General features: G+C 39.2%; 1 protein-coding gene across 5 annotated transcripts in view; it reads left to right on the forward strand.

Moving 5' to 3' along the window:
- The window catches only part of gtdc1 (glycosyltransferase-like domain containing 1), a 59840-nt gene that overhangs the window by 16060 nt on the left and 25682 nt on the right, over nucleotides 1-18098 (forward strand). For 4 of the 5 annotated variants that reach the window (XM_017469957.3, XM_017469958.3, XM_053680885.1 and 1 more), the window contains 3 exons: nucleotides 1002-1223; nucleotides 13948-14115; nucleotides 14844-15017. In XM_017469957.3, coding sequence (XP_017325446.1) covers nucleotides 1045-1223; nucleotides 13948-14115; nucleotides 14844-15017 — 521 coding nt within the window. In that variant the 5' untranslated portion in view covers nucleotides 1002-1044. The remainder of the gene's footprint in view (nucleotides 1-1001; nucleotides 1224-13947; nucleotides 14116-14843; nucleotides 15018-18098) is intronic. The other variant, XM_047156178.2, reaches the window with a different exon arrangement.

Below are 18098 nucleotides of genomic sequence, written 5' to 3' on the forward strand. Positions count from 1 at the left end.
AAAAGCCCACTGGCTCTATCTGCATGTCGAATTCGGAAAACCCCGACGAATTTTAGTCTCTTTTCTTAGAGTTATTACTGTAGCAGACCGCTCAGTGTAAGTCCTGTTTGTTTGTAATTGTAGGTTTTTGGTGGTGGTTTTTTTTTTTTTTGGTCTAATATAAATCGTGTTTGTCTTGTTTTGCCAGTGGTGGATTATCTATATGTTTATTTTCTTTATGAAAACCTTTTCTAGCTTAGACAGAGCAAGGAAAAGCCATCACAGTGTAATTAAATAATAAATGATGAGTTATGATCATACTTATTTTTTTTTTATTTATTTTTTTTTACTATACGTCTTTAGAAAATGGTTATTTTGTCACGAATATAAAATGTATATTCTTGAAGCTTAAAAAACGACTTTGGAGCTTGCAGTGAAAAAATATTTCAGTAAATATTTAATAATCTAACAATAATGTGATATTGAGGTTACACAGATGACTCCTGAGCACTGTGTCCTTTAGAAATATCGTGCCACTGTATTATCATCTAAAGGGCCAGAAATGTTGCTTTTCCATGACGCGTAGCCTCCAGGCCTGTTTGTCTGATAAATATCACTGTGTCAGCATTTCATTTTTCAGCTCTTGATATCATGTTTTTGACTATACACCTCATTCTGCGTTCCAGTTATGACTTAACCCTTCGTTTCTAATGGCAGCTGTAAGCTTCAAAAACGACCGGGAAAGTACTGCATGTAGGCGATTGTTTAATTTTTTTTTCTCGAATACAGCACTTAATGACATCCCACTTATTATTCCCTCGTCACGCCGCTACATTTGTCATGTCTCATTACTCATTACGGTATTTCCATTAATACCAAATAATAAGAATTGTTCACTTCTGAGTGTTTTTTTTTTTCTTCTTTTAATTTTGTGCAGTTCGTTTATTAGACGCTGTATTGATGCTGCATCCACATATTTAAGGTTGATTTATGGTGCATTAACCCAATCTCTGCCGTTCCAGGTTGAATTGATTTGGATGCCCCATCCTGCTGTAGATTTCAGCCATGAGTGTGCTGCTGGTGGAGGCTTTCTACGGCGGCTCTCACAAGCAGCTGATGGACCTTCTGCAGGAAGGTGTAGAAGACTGCGTGGTTTACACGCTTCCTGCTAAGAAATGGCACTGGAGGGCCAGAACGGCAGCGCTGCATTTCATGCAGGCTGTCCCAAGCAGCCAAGCATACAGGTCGGTGTGTACAAGACCATCAGGAGAAACAGGGCACGATCAGACTGACCTGTAATTAACATCAACACTTTTATGCATCATTACACATATCCATAATCTTTAAATGCTTTCTGTTACTAGAAACTGGATCTTTTCTGAGAAGGACATATTTAAAAACAACAATAAATGGATTGTCCATGTCTAGGAATAGCATGCGGAATAAAGGATAAAATATTATACCTGAAATGAACAGCAACAAATATCTTCCATTTGTTTATAAATGAAAACGGTTAACATTCTAAAATATTTAATGAATGTACAATGTTAAAAATAAAGTGCCCTTCTCTAATATTGACACCCTTGGAAAATATGAGCAAAGAAGGCTGTGAAAAATTGTCTTTATTTTTAAACATTTTGATCTTCTATTAATTTTTTTACATTTTTTTTTTTACAAAAATTCTCTGCGCTCATGGATAGCAAACAATTGTGTGTTACTTCATATTTATACCCCTGTGAAACAGGAAGTCATGGTTGAAAAATTTCCTGTTTCTAGTCACCCAGCTGTACAAAATAAAATGTGAAATATCAGTGGGAATATACTTGAAATATATTTTTCCTTATATGAATTCACGGGGTGCCATTAATTGTTGCACACCTATATTTAACAAAGATTTTTTTTTTTTTGGATAAATCTGTGTTGTGTTTGCAATTGTGTGATATCCGTGAGAGCAGAGTACTTTTGTGAAATTTTTTAACAAAAGATTAAAAGACAATTTTTCACAGCCTTCTTTGTTCATGTTTACCAAGGGTGCCAATATTAGTGGAGAGCGCTTTATTAAAACATTTTTTTTTTTTTGGACATCAATATTAAATATTTTAGAATGTTAACCATTTTCATTTATAAACAAATGGAAGAATTTATTTTTGTTCTTCATTTCAGGTATAACATTTGATCCTTTTTTATTTTAGATTATTTTATTATAATTTATAATATTTTATTTGATTCAACATGCTATTCCTAGACATGGACAATCCATTTGTTGTTGTTTTTTTTTTAATAAGTCCTGCTCAGAAAATATCCAGTTCTTAGTAACAGAAAGCATTTAAATATTATGGATATGTCTATAAATAATCTAACAATGCACAAAACTGTTGACGTTAATTAACGGTCAGAATGATCGTGCCCTATATATACAGTTGATATCAAAATTGATTCAACCCCCATTTCAAATTGCAAATGAAGGTTTATTGTCAAAATTTGCAGACTTTCAGCTGTTTCCAATGAACAAATCAAACAAAAGCAATTGCAATAGTTCAGCACAATGAATGCTTCAAGTGGTTTCCTCAAGTTCAACTGAAAATTCAACATAATGATTTATCCAGTTTCAAAATTATTCAACCCTTTGAATAGAATCCCTCACAACAGCACAAACATGCAAAACCGGTGGTGTCTCAAGCTTACTTGATGCAACTAATCAAGGGCTTCATTAGTTGCACCAGGTGTGTTTGAGCTGGAACTCATCAAATAACTGAACTGGCCAGGTGCAGAAAATGCATGAAATTCCTGAACTGGCTAGGGGTAGAAAATGAATGAAATACCTCGACGGGGCAGAAAAAGGAAGCTGTCAACGGCTGAAACCAGATTTCTGAGAAGGCAGGTTGTGAAAAACCCTCAAGTGACTGCAAAAGACCTGCAGCAAGATTTGGTGGCAACAGGCACTGAGGTTTCAGTGAGCACAGTAAGGCGTGTACTAAACACAGAAGGTTTCCATGTTAGAACTCCCAAGACATACACCACTACTGACCCAAAAGCACAAGAAAATATCGGTTCAGAATGATATAAATAAGCCACAGAAGTTTTGAGATTCTGTTCTGTGGAGCGATGAAACAAAACTGGAACTTTTCAGCACGATGGATCAGCGGTATGTCTGGAGGAAGAAGAATGAAGAAAGAACACTCTGTCCACAGGCAAGCATGGTGGTGGCTCGGTGATGCTCTGGGGCTGCTTTGCATCCTCCGGCACTGGAAACCTGCAGCGTGTGGAAGGCAAGATGGATTCATTGAAGTATCAGGAAATCCTAGGAGAAAACGTCATGCCATCTGTGAGGAAGCTGAAGCTTGGGTGTAATTGGACCTGCCAACAGGACAATGATCCCAAGCATACCTCAAATTCCACCAAGGCTTGGTTGCAGAAGTCGTCCTGGAAGATTCTACAGGGCCATCACAGTCACCTGACTTGAATCTCATAGAAAATCTCTGGTGGGATTTGAAGAAGGCGGTTGCAGCACGCAAACCCAAGAATATTACTGAACTGGAGGCCATCGCTCATGAAGAATGGGCTAAGATTCCTCAGGAACGCCTCCAGAAGCTATGCATCTCTTTTGCAGAGGGTCATAACAGCAAAAGGGTGCTCCACTAAGTACTAAAGATGCTTGCCATGAAGGGGTTGAAAGATTTTGAAACTGGAGAAATCATTATAAGTTGCACTTTTGTGCATTGTTAGATTATTTAAAGACATATCCATAATCTTTAAATGCTTTCTGCTAGTAAAAACTGAATATTCTCTGAATAGTACTTATTTAAAAAAAAAAAACAAGTAAAGGGGTTGTCCATGTCTAGGAATAGTATATGGAAATAACGATGAAATATTATACAACAGCAGCAAAAGCTTCCATTTGTTTATCAATTAAAATTGCTAACGTTCTGAAATATCTAAAATATTTAATGTTGATGTTAAAATGATGAAAATTGTGAAGTTTTGGACAAAATATAGCACATTTCTTGACATGTATAAAAACCATCAGTACTACTACTACTACTACTACTACTAATAATAATAATAATAAAATATTTCACATTGTTCCCCTTAATTTGGGATTTTGAAACCTTTTTTCCATAAAAAACGCACCAGAGACTAATCTAGACAGCAAAATAAATCCTGATATTTATTGACACTAAATTACAGTAAGGGTCTCAAGTGATCTAGAGATCATTTACATCCCATGTTTTCCTCAAACCAGCCTTAAACTGATCATCCTCTATTGCAGACCCTGTACATGAAAGGGTTATCATTGCCACCCAGACCAACAGCAGATTAGCTGAGGTGCAGGGAAACTTTCATCAGGACTAATGGTGTGTGTGTGGGTGCACCCCACCTGTGGTATCATGGTCATGTTCTCAGTATTGGTCATGCTTCTAGGTTGATGGTTATTTAGTGTTGCAGCTGTGATTCACATCTTATCATTCGAGAACCTGTGTGGAAACGTGTCCGGAAACTAGCAAGCATGCTGAGAAAGCAACCGACAGAAAGTCAGTAATATTCAAAACCTCGTTTCTACCTGGGTGAGATTATAGAAAGAAAACAGTTCAGTAGAACGGGTAACTGTCACACGGTTTGAACTTTGCCACCCACCCATGACAAATATTTTCTGCTACTCTCATATAACACATAATTTAAAAAAAAAAAAAACAAAAAAAAAAAACAATTCTTGTGATGCAGGCACAGTGATGCTTGAAATGGTGTCGAAACCCTTTATAGGTGAAAGAGGGGTGACAGTGTGACACATGAGCTCCTGTAGCAATGCAAGTAAACACTTTAATAGGAACACCTGTTCATTCATTCAGTTATCCGGTCAGCCACGTTGTAGCAGCGCACTGCATAAAATGATGCAGATACAGTGCAGAAGTCAAGAGGTGCAATTAATGCTTCGATTGGATAAAGACCATTTGACATGTTTCTGATCTTCACCTGTCCGGTTTGATTGAGACTGGACTCCTGTTCTTGGCTGACAGGAGTGGACCCTGATATACTACTGTTGTAGCCCATCCACTTCAACGTTTGACATGCTTTCTGAGATGCTTTTCTGCTCAACACCGTTGTACAGACTAGTTTTTTGAATTACTATAGGCTTCCTGTCAGTCAACCAGTCTGGCCATTTTCCTCTGACCTCTCTCATCAACAAGGCATTTCCACACACAGAACTGCCGCTCATCGGATGTTTCTTGTTTTTCTCTCCATTGTGAGTAAACCCCAGAGATTTATGTAGGTGAAAATCCCAGGTGATCAGCAGTTTCTGAAATACTCAGATCAGCCAATCTGGCACCAAGAACCATCCCACACTTAGTCACTGAGACCACATTTTCTCCCATTCTGATCTTTTCTGTGAACATTAACTATGGCTGATGAGGTTAGTTAGAGATAACGTGATTGTCATGACATCACTTTCAACCACTGAGAGAGGTTTTTGTTATTAAGATATAGAGAACAAAAATACCTAAGCTTTGGCGTACTGATAAAGATGGCACTGATTTGATACCCAGTATCTGTATTGGTCTGGTGACAACATATCATGTATCAGCTCCTATGACAAATGGCAAAGATTGGAATTGGATTTGGAAAAAATACATTGGAACAGGACATGTTTACATATAAAGAGACTCGACTAGTTTTTCATTTTTTAGAATTGATTTATTATATTTATCATGTTTACTGTGTATATTTAACTGTGAAGTAAGTGAGTAAAAAAATGGGTATTGGCATTGACTGATACTCAAGGTTTCGGTATTGTCACAGGTATAAGAAAAGAAAAAAAATGGTAACGTGCAATCTCTATGTACCACAATAGGAGAAATAACATTGCCTCACCAGTGGATGATATGATATGAGACTCATATACTGGAAATAGCCTACATGTCATTAGTAGAGTTCTCAGTACCGTTAGCTGTTAGCTAGTTACCATCGTTAGCTGTGCTGGAGTTTGGTGCAGTTAACTAGTGCTACATGGATTATTATGAAAGTGGTTCATCCAAAGCAGGGGAAAACCTTTCGCCGCCATGGCACTGTTTTTCTTATTCTGTTGTTATTTTGAAGATCAGTATTAAAATCAGTTTCCATATCTCGATGACTATAAACTACAGTGCATCCGGAAAGTATTCACATTTTGTTATGTTGCAGCCTTATTCCAAATGCATTATTTTCTTCAAAATTCTACAAACAATACCCCATAATGACAATGTGAAAGAAGTTGTTTTAAATCTTTATATATATATATATATATATATATAAGTACATGTACTCACAGCCTTTGCTCAATACTTTGTTGAAGCACCTTTGGCACCAATTACAGCCTCAAGTCTTTTTGAGTATGATGCTACAAGCTTGGCACACCTATTTTTGGGCAGTTTCTCCCATTCTTCTTTGCAGGACCTCTCAAGCTCCATCAGGTTGGATGGGGAGCGTCGGTGCACAGCCATTTTCAGATCTCTCCAGAGATGTTCAATCGGGTTCAAGTCTGGGCTCTGGCTGGGACACTCAAGGACATTCACAGACTTGTCCTGTAGCCACTCCTTTGTTATCTTGGCTGTGTGCTTAGGGTCGTTGTCCTGTAGGAAGATGAACCTTCACATCAGTCTGAGGTCCAGGGTGCTCTGGAGCAGGTTTTCATCAAGGATGTCTCTGTAGATTGCTGAATTCATCTTTCCCTCGGTCCTGACTAGTCTCCCAGTTCCTGCCGCTGAAAAACATCCCCACAGCATGATGCTACCACCATCATGCTTCACCGTAGGGATGGTTTTGGCCAGGTGATGAGTGGTGCCTGGTTTCCTCCAGACATGACGCTTGCCATTCAGGCCAAAGAGTTTGTTTGAAATCTTTGTTTCAACATGGTCTGAGAGTCCTTCAGGTGCCTTTTGGCAAACTCCAGGTGGGCTGTCATGTTCCTTTTACTGAGGAGTGGTTTCCGTCTGGCCACTCTACCATACAGGTCTGATTGGTGGAGTGCTTCAGAGATGGTTGCTCTTCTGGAAGGTTCTCCTCTCTCCACAGAGACACGCTGGAGCTCTGTCAGAGTGACCATTGGGTTTTTGGTCACCTCCCTGACTAAGGCCCTTCTTCCCCGATCGCTCAGTTTTCCGGGCGGCCAGCTCTAGGAAGACTTCTTCCATTTACGGATGATGGAGGCCACTGTGCTCATTGGGAGCTTCAATGCTGCAGAAATGTTTCTATACCCTTCCCCAGATCTGTTCCTCGATACAATCCTGTCTCGGAGGTCTACAGACAATTCCTTGGACTCCATGGCTTGGTTTGTGCTCTGACATGCATTGCTAACTGTGGGACCTTATATAGACAGGTGTGTGCCTTTCCAAATCATGTCCAATCAACTGAATTTACCACAGGTGGACTCCAATCAATTTGTAGAAACATCTCAAGGATGATCAGTGGAAACAGGATGCACCTGAGCTCAATTTTGAGTGTCATGACAAAGGCTGTGAATACTTATGAACATGTGTGTTTTTTGTTTTTTATTTTTAATAAATTTGCAAAGATTTCAAACAAACTTCTTTCACATTGTCATTATGGGGTATTGTTTGCAGAATTTTGAGGGAAATAATGAATTTAATCCCCATTTTGGAATAAGACTGTAACATAACAAAATGTGGGAAAAGTGAAGCGCTGTGAATACTTTCCGGATGCACTGTATATGGTCAAAGGTATATGGACACCTGATCAATTACACTCATGTGCTTGTGCCAACCTTGGCAATGCACAGGGGCCCCAAAAGGTTTGGGCCTCTTTTAGTGAAGGGAAATTGTACTGCTACAACATACAAAGACATTCTATACAGTTGTGAGCCTCCAACTTTGTGGCAACAGTTTGGGGAAGGAACACATATGGGTCTGATGTTCAGGTGTCCACGAACCTTTGGCCATATTTATTTCGTAATTAGATTAATTGAGGTTATTGTTATTATCATGCCCTCATAGAGTATTTCATTCTATATTGTTTAAAGCCATATGTGTGTGTGTGTGGATTTCAATGGACAGAATCTAAAAGAAAAGGGCCCTGTACGTAGACCACAGCTACACAACTACCATAATTATATTTTCCATTTGATAAAAACAAAAACACATGAGCGTGAACAACCGTGGGAGTGTAGAGCACTTGATACATCAGTGGGAAGTGTGGGCTTACATCAGGGTGATGAGAAGGTTGGTGCCAGGCTCTCAATGACTGATGCAAATGTTCATCACCAATTATTGATCTTATCAGCATTTTCAGTCATTTCATGCTTGAGAAGTGAGAGGTAAGTGCTGCTGAAGATTGTAGCAATCTCATGCTTTTTGATGTTCAGGAAAGTGGAGTGGAGTTGCTTTCAAAGCATCACAGTTCTGAACAAAGCAAGATATCGTTTATGTCAGCAGCAGATCTCCCTCTTTGGCAATTCCAGCTGTTCCTCAGCGTTAAGTGACACAGAAAGATTACTAGAATGTTCCTCTTGTATTTGTCTGAGAATCAGTGCAAATTTGACTTCGAATACTTTCGAGAACGAGAATACATGTCATAGACAAGTTCTCCTTTGCCTCGAAGCTGCCGATAAAGGCCATTCAGTAATTCTGTCACGTCAGTCAAAAAACTCTGGTGTCATTTCCATTCTGTATCTGGATGACACTTTTGCCTTTTGTCTGAAGATATGTCGATTTTGGGAAGCAGCTCATAAAAAGCGTCTCAAAACTCTGCCTCAACTCATTCGCCTGACTTCCTTGTGGTACAGTACATCATCTTAGAATCTCTTACAGCTGCCGGTGACCTCGTTCATCCATCATTTTTTGTATTTTTTTTTTTTTTATTGATGAGGCCAAGTAGCCCTTGTGTTGTATGCTCGGTGCACCATGAGTTGCCACGTTGTGAGCTTTGATCAGGCAAGTCTCAAATATTCCATCGTTTATTCAAGCCTTCTCTAAAATATCCTCTCGCATTTGTCGTACCCTCAAGGTTTGTAGAGATCCAAGCTCTTCTTAGATCTCAAAATTTGCCCCTCAACTTGACGTATACATATGAGAAGCTGGGCAGTGTATCACTGAGAAAAAAAAAAAAAAAAAAAGGTTAGACGTGGAGGTTCCTTTCCATTTCGTCTCCCCATCTGAGAGAGGTTTTCTGCTCTATGCTATTACTTTGGCAACCTGAAACCTGGCCTGGATGCATGACTGGTTCAGCTGAGTTTGGCCTAAAAATGAATTCTGCTGTGTTTCCAGTTCTGTTTTTTTTCTTTTTTTAGTTTCAGTGTTTTGTCTGCTCGCTCATGTGCTTGCATGAAATCATATTTGTATTTGTATTTATGTTTGGATTCGTATTGACGTTGGACCTCATGTTCTTTGAAGATGGACACAACCTCACGGCAGATCCTCATACAGAACAGAAGAAATACTCATTTGTCCGTTGCTTCGCAAATTACTGCATGCTCTATCAATTGTTATTTCATCATGTTTATTTATTTATTTAATTAATTGCTTTAGCATTACTAATCAGAAAACTGGCTAGCTTAAAAACATACTTTTATGCGGTAACAGTTGCGAATCAGTACTGCCTGAATTTAATAATCTGAGTTTATAGGTCGTTATTTTGTGCTAATTTCGTCTTCGACTCCTTCATCAGTAAAGTTCTCTATTGTGGAAAATACTACCAATGCTTATTTTTGTTTCCTATGAATACATTTTTTGAAGCACCGTGTGGACATTTCTTCACTTTACTTTTTTTTTCAATATTTAATATGCATGTTCCCTTTGTTTGGATAGAAACATGACAGATATAGTATACTGCAAATCAGTAATCTGCATCATTGTTAACTTCTTTTGCGAGGTCTCTTAAAGTGCTACATTGAAAAAAAAACCTTCCCCCGTGTCACTATTTATGTTTTTTTTTTTTTTTTTTTGTCCTGCGGGAACCCATCCCTATTGTGCAGCTTTTTTGGCAAGCTTTCTAAACAAACAAACAAACACCCCCCCCCCCCCCCCCCCCACACACACACACACACACACACAAAATAGTCCGCCTTCTGCTCGTATCTGTATTAGTATTTGTTTAGGACGCATTATTTGTTCAATCCGAATAACTGCTCCTGCTCTCTACTCTACACATATCTGATTGTGTCTGGCACTTAGCGAACCTTTTCCTTTCGTTCAGAGGTGGAATGAAGAGGCGTGTCTATAAAATGATTGACAGGTGGATCGTGTAAACACAGAAAAACCGCTTTTCTCAGGGACGTAATACGCTTGCGCTAAGGCCATGGCTTTAAGAATTATAATTGTATCATGTTCTACACATTTTCTAAGCTATTTGTACTAGTAGTAATAATAATAATAATAATGAAAAGACTATTGCACTTTTAAATAAATAATAAATTGTAGGGCTCTGAAATGAGCAAGACTTGTTTTGATTTCTCTCTTTTAACTATTCAAATGAGAGGAAATACAAACCCTTCGAAGCAGGGAAAGGCTGTTCAGCATATGTTCGATATAAACCCATGGACTATAGTTTTGAACGCAGTCTCCTCCACCGTATTAAAAATAGTATGAAATATTTACAGCCTTGCTGGATCTCGATGGGAGTTTTGAAAGATGCTGAAGATTTTGGGGATGACTGTGAGGATCATGTTCTGTCAAGGGGAAATCCAATGTCTATTTTGGTTAAGCCAAATATGAAACAAACCACATGACCTGCGGTTGTTTCAGAGCATCATCATAGGTCTCCTAGCCCCCGCTATTGACAACTGCATTATCCTTGTGCGTTTGTGTAATTGTGAAGCAGAACAAATGACATATTGACCACATTTTCCATCGACGAGGGACTGCATTCTACACAATACAGTACAGTGCAACACACACACACACTATAAATGCTTGTCTCATCTGTTTACTCTTCAGTATAGTCATGCCAGCTAGTGAAAGCTCTTTACTGTGGTTTGACATTTATATATTTATTGTTGAAAAATTTTCCCTCAACAGTTGGGTGATTAGAAAAGGATCGATGCCTTTGGGCCAGTCGTGGTCATGGAGCATGAGCAGGTCTTAGGCCATAATTTAAGTGAACAGTTCATGACAAGATTGCACATCGTTCCTCTCCTAACCGTGATTTTTTTTGAAAAGGTTGCAGAAGACGTTGCGGAAATAAGCAAAACGTATGTAGACAGTGAGTGGCACACTCTTTCTCGTTCGTTTGTATAGAGCTTCCATGAAGTAAATTTGATGCAACTTGGTGCTGCAGTCGGTTCTCCTCTGTCGCTTAGACCCTAGACACACACTTTGGTTTCGTGAGGCGCTTTCAGTAGCTGGGAAAACCCAGAGCAAACCTTAAAATATGTCACTTCATGTGTAATAGTTTTCGGAGAAGAAAAATCACTGCTGAAACAAAGATTAATTTGGCCCTGACTGTTGTGAGACATAGTAAGTAAGCTACAGACATTAAACCTCATATCAATATTTTGTCTGTTTAAAAGGTAGAGTGAACAAAATATTTGCGCGTAGCCCAGCTTAATGAATAGCGACAGGCCAAAATGAATAATTCATAAGCGCAGTCTTGCTCCCTGTGTTAATTATAGGAGGGGAAATTTCTGCAGCCGTATAATGCCAGGAGCAAAGCCGGTCTTTCCAAAACGGCACCTTTCACTCAAAACACTCTTATGCAATTAGGAGTATGACTAAGCAAACACGGTAACCGAGCCACCCACCATGTCTGCTGTCCTACAGGTCCCTTTTGGACTTAAAACATCTGCTTCGGTTTCAGTTAGCAGTCGGCACTGGAAACAAACGGTGGGCGACAATTATGGGCTTGTAACGAGAACGAAAATCCTGCGTCTGCCAATAACAAATTACCTTTTAAGGATGGCATTTGAAGCGCTTCCACTCATCACTGGTGAAAGGCCTCTCAGTAAATTGTGTACTGAAAAACCAAACTTGGGTTGACGTACTGTATAAGAGCATGCATTTTGAGTGGGAGTGAAAGGAAATACACAGTTATGAGTAAAAAGTGGTGTTCATGTTTAAAGCTCACACATATCACGTGACAGCTCTGACGAGTTTGTTATGATTTTTAGAAAAAAACAGGTTTTTTTTTCTTTTCATATTTGATTGACGGACCAATAGTATGCGCTAGTTAAATTCTAAACCACGAGAACGCTTTAATTCTGAAGCGAAGCGATGATTAATTTATGGAATGTCACAGGATGATTGGTTTCAGGGTTTTAAAATGTTTTTTTTTTTTTCCCCGCCGGTGAAAGGATTCATTCCGTCAAATAACAAATATAGTATATGAATACAGAGTAAGCAACGTTTTCAAGGGGGCCAAGCACTGATAATACTCGAAATCACGCATTTATGGAATATGACCGTATTCAGGGAATATAATTTGACTCAGACTGTATACACCCAAAGGATCTCGCATGACCATAGTCCAGCAGACTAAGGAAGCAGGCATAGTCATTGTACTGGAGGCCTCAGATTCCGGGGAGCTGACTCAAAAGTGGAATTCGAGGAAGGCGAAGCATGTTCACGCCGATCATTTTCTCTCTCTCTCTCGTGGGATTTTGGCTTCTTCTGGAGTCCGAATTCCTCAGGAGCAGTCCACTCTCTGGGCTTATGGGTGGAGTGGTATGAAAAATTTACGGAATGATAAACGCCCAAACTAATTTCAGTATGTCACGGTGTCTGCTTACATCATCCTTTTTTTTAAAAAAAAAAAAAAAGAAAAAAGAACATTAACTGGTACATAACACTACTGCATCAGTGCAAGTGATAAATGCTTTGGTTTTGGAAATTGATAGAATATTTTTTTTTTAAATGTATGTCAGTACACACTATTTATCAGTGTCCTGCCATATTTGTATGTTATTACGCCACTACTATGAACTGTTATAGAAATTTTACAGTACAAATGTAAATTAAAACGACTTCCCATTGATAGCGAGATGTAGTTTTATTCTTCTCTGTGGACTTTTTTTGCATGTAGAGGAATGAAAACTTCAGAAGGATCCATGTCTATTATATATATATATATATATATATATATATATATATATATATATATATATATATATATATATATATATATAAATATAAATTTGACTTATGTGCATTAGTAATATCTTTAATACTTTGCTGATTTGGGCGCACATGTGTGATTTGAACTGAACTGAAAAGATGCATCAAATTTCACTCATCACCTCGAGTTCAAAGGCAGCAAGAGCACGTACCCGTTTAATTTTTTTTTATTATTTTTTTTTTATCAGTACTGTAACCAAATGTGTTGCTTGGACACTTTCCAGCAGGAATATGGACCCAAAATAGCGATCCCTCATCTGCTTCGGTTCTGCACCTTGGTTTTGCTGTGCAGAGACCTCGTCGTGTACTGATGAACGCATGATGATTAAAAAAAATAATAATAATAATTCCCCGCCGGCAGTTTGAGAGCAGCCTCATGACTCGTGATATAATAATCGAGGTTAGGATTTGCGTAAGAGAAACTGTTTCTCGATCAGCGTAAGAAAGCGAGTTAAACCCAGAGCGCGTCGTGGTCTCGAGGCCGCAGGCTCGCCACATCAAAGAAGCTGAGCTCGGAGCACAGCGAATAGGGGGTTGGGTTCATTTAGGGAGATGAATGACGCAGCTTCAAAGCTCGCTCTGTCTGTCCCAAAGCTCTTAACGCAGACAGGGACACAGCCTCGAGTAGCACCCTTCACTTCACTTCATTTCACTTCACTTCACTGTGTGTCCCAGTGCACTGATTATCGCCCCTCAGTAATGCACCTAACACAGCTATTTGAGACGAGCCCTTTATTTATTTATTTATTTATGGCCATGACGGATAAGTTTCGAAGAGTTTGCCGTTTTTAAAACCAATAGTTCCCTTAATGCATAGTTATATTAATAGTCTAGTTATTAAAATTAAGTTAATAACAGCGTTCTTTTTCTTCAGGATTTTATTTACAAGCTCTGTGCTCAACCTCGCCGAACTGGTGGCCCTGCGTCCAGACCTCGCCGCTCTGAAGAAGATCCTCTACTTTCACGAAAACCAGTTGATTTATCCGGTCCGCAAAAGCCAAGAGAGAGACTTCCAGTATGGCTACAACCAGATCCTTTCATGGTAACTCATCTAGAGTAAAAATGTGCTTCAGCTGAATTCGGGTTCAATATTGTTGTATGGCCTTTTTTTTTTTTTTTTTGAAAATTTTTTTATCCGGCGCATTTCCTGTAAACCGCAACCTCGGATGTACGCGTAATAGTGAAGGAGAAGTTCCAGTGAAGGATTTAATAGCATAGCAGTCAGATAGACTGCGATTCTACAGGAGTACTTTGCCATTAAAAGCATTTGCTACCTCGCTGCTGTTGCTTAATTATAGCATCTCGTAATGCAGCTCTTTCGACGAATCTTGAATCATTGAATAGCTTCATTAATCTCGATGCAGCAATTAGAACTGTCGTTTTTATGTATTAATTTTACGGCTACTGTGTAATCGTCATTGCTTTACACGCTTCTAGTCTGGCCACTTTGCTTTGCTCAGTTAACGTCTCTGTTTGTTTATGATTATGACAATGCGGTGATATTTAAAAGGCTTGCAGCTTACGCCCTGCTAATTTGAATGCTAATTGAGTGCCGTGGCACGAGTCATTCTTTAATCAGCGTTAATTTGTACAACAATTAAAAACAGCTCGTCGCTGTTTGGCTTTATGTTTTATTGGATGTAATTAAATCAATATTACTAGTCCTCGTGAATATCGAATCCACGCTTCTGTGCGTTCCATGATTGTGTTTTCATTATTTTGAGTCCTGCTATCGATTTCATCTTATGTAATGCTTTCGTCTACCCCCAGCTTGGTGGCGGACGTGGTCGTGTTTAACTCAGCGTTCAACATGGACTCGTTCCTGTCCTCCATCTCCAGCTTCATTAAGACGATGCCCGATCACCGACCCAAAGGCCTGGAGGACCTCATCCGGCACAAATGCCGCGTCCTTTACTTCCCCATCCGCTTCCCCGATGTCACCAGGTTTGCTCCTTCATCCCTGTCTTTCCCTCCATCCCTCTGCAGTCTGCAATTTGCCATCTAGGGATCACTGCTTCGCTGATTAAAAATGATAGTTTTCCTTTTCTTTCTTTCTTTTTTTTTTATCTATTTTAAATCCATCCCCAGAAGCTGATGAAGTACACTAGTGTCCTTAATGGCAAGTGGACAAGGTTGTGTAAGAACGTGATTAGACAGCTTTAACATCCTGCGCTCGACACGCTCCTACTGAAACACACACACACGGACAGCGTTGTTGTTCACACCCTCGTTCGTCAGTGTTCTGTGGGAATTTAGCACGTTACAGCTGTGCTAAAACAGGTCATTCAGCTATAAGTGAAGCAGAATAAATACTTCTGCTTCAGCGGCATGCCTTATCTGTGTTTTAAATCTATTTGCAGTTTTATCAGCATGATAAAAAGCAGCAAGATTTTCCACTCATGACAGTTCCTCCATTGTCCATTTCGCAAAAGAAAACGCCAAGCTTCAGGGTGAAATGCTCACTCTGCTTCGAGAGGTCATTCTCTTTATAGGTCTGTGAAGATCAGCATTTAGTCTTTTGCTACACATCATTTGCAGTGTGTTCGATGGAAGGTTCTTTAACACCCTTTTTTCCCCTTTTTATATATACAATGTTACATATTCAGAGCCATTTTCATTAAGGCTGCAATGATCTGATACTCAGTATCATTAATTCAATTAAATATTATTTATATAGCGCGTTAAACAGTGGACATTGTCTCAAAGCAGCTTTACAGAAACGTATAAACAAGGTATACAGATTTTAAGTGTGTGAATTTATCCCTATTGGGCAAGCTGGTGGCGATGGTGGTGAGGACAAACTCCCTAAGATGATATGAGGAAGAAACTGTATGTGATAATTGCAGTCCATAGGCTAAGGCCATAGCAGCAACCGTAGTCCCATCAACCACAGCGGGAATGTCCACATGGAATTGAGGTCCAAAACTATTTCCATATTACTTTAAGCGGTACCATCCTAAGCAATATCCAGAATGTAGCCTCCAGTTGATGAGAGCTCCATCCAGAGGTAGGGCATCAGGATGGATCAGGTCGGTCCGGAGAGCAGAAAGGGTCCATAAAATCATGTGTGACTCGACAGATGAGAGAGGGAGGTAAAGAGCGGGAGAGATTGTTAGGTATGCTTACTATCCCGTAATGGATAAGACTGTGTATTTTGTGTAAAAGAAAGTCTATTCATGGTAAGCTTGAGTAAACAAATATGTTTTCAGCCTAGACTTAAACACTGAGACTGTGTCTGAGTCCCGAACACTAATTGGAATGCTGTTCCATAAGTGTGAGGCTTTATAAGAGAAAGCTCTTCCCCTGCTGTAGCCTTCACTATTCGAGGTACCAACAAATAGCCTGCACCTATCGGTTTTGGCACTGGCTCGGACACGTTCTGTGAATCTGACAGCATGCTTCTTGCATGTAATGATCGTAAAACATGTTCCCAACCTACCTCTGATGTTTCATATCATTTGGCAAGTCAGCTCGGATACTGTGATTATGTCTGAATCGTATTGCTATCACATGTACTATACGGCCATAAGATGTGTGGACACTTGACCATCTCACCCATGTGTGTTCCTTCCCCAAACTGTTGCCACAAAGTTGAAAGCAGTAGTTGAAACACCAGTATATGATGTCTCTGTATGCTGAATTATTACATTTTCCCTTCACTGGAACTAAGAGGCCCAAACCTGTTCCAGCATGATAATACCCCTGTGCACAAAGCAAACTCCATGAAGACATGGTTTGCCCAGGCTGATATGGAAGAACTTGAGTGTCCTGCACAGAGCCCTGACCTCAACTCCACCGAACACCTTTGGGATGGACTGCACCCCAGCATCAGTGCCTGACCTCACTAATGCCCTTGTGGCTGAATGAGCACAAGTCCCCACAGCCATGCTCCTAAATCTAGTGGAAAGCCTTCCCAGAAGAGTGGAGCTTATTGTAACAGCAGAAGGGGGAATAAATCTGGACTGGGATGTTCAACAGATATAAATGGGTGTGATGGTCAGGTGTCTACATACTTGTATAGTGCATCATATTAGAGCTTTAATGAATGTTAGCATTGTTATTTCAAACTCTTATTTTTAAGTTTGTGATGAAATTAATGAAACACTATCGTTTAAGATTCTAGTCAAAAATCATTTATAGCTGCTGATTAATTTATTCATCTCACTGTGTTCATGTTGTTTTAAGTACATTTTAATTTCGGTTCAAACCAAAAGAACTAATATAATATGAGGTATTTTCACAGCTATTATTTAGCAACAGTTAAATCTACTAGACTATTCGCAGTTGTTTTACCTTATTTGAAATAGAAAACAAAAATTCATGTCATTTTTTTTGTATGTATTAGTTAAAGGTAGACATTAGAAATGTGCCAGGAAATTTCCTTAAACCATACACGTGGATTTGTTAACCTGTTTGTATATAATTGTAAAACAAATCACCATCTATTTTCGTAGTTGCCCTGTCACTTTATTGCTCTTCTCTGTTGCCAGATTTGCCATTTCTGGTTACTCGTGTTCCTTGGAACCAGGTAGTCAGCTTTTTCTTTTGCAGTACTATTGGTCTCGATGCATCTCTACTTGTGTGTGATACCTTTTCTGTCATTGGAGGAAACCGGTGTAGTTTTTAAAACATTACTCTGTAATATTAAATATATTACACACATATATAATATTATAATAAATATATTATAAAAGTATACAGTCACTGAGCACTTTAATAGGAACACTATACGAATACTGGGTAGGGCCTGCCTTTGCTCTCAGGACAGCCTCAGTTCTTTGTTGCATGGAATTCCACAAGATGTTGGATCACTCAATCCCTGCAGATTTTTCAGGTGCACTTTCTGGCTACGAATCGCCCGTTCTACCACATTCCAACGGTGTTCTATTGGATTTTGATTAGGTGATCGGGAAGGCCACTGAAAAACACTGAACTCATTGTAGGGGTGTAACTCCGGTATCCTGGCGAAATTCCCCCATTTGCCTTTCTCTATCATGGCCCGCTAATAATCCCCATTTCTGAATT

The sequence above is a fragment of the Ictalurus punctatus genome, chromosome 6, assembly GCF_001660625.3.
Source record: "Ictalurus punctatus breed USDA103 chromosome 6, Coco_2.0, whole genome shotgun sequence".
Lineage (NCBI taxonomy): Eukaryota > Metazoa > Chordata > Actinopteri > Siluriformes > Ictaluridae > Ictalurus > Ictalurus punctatus.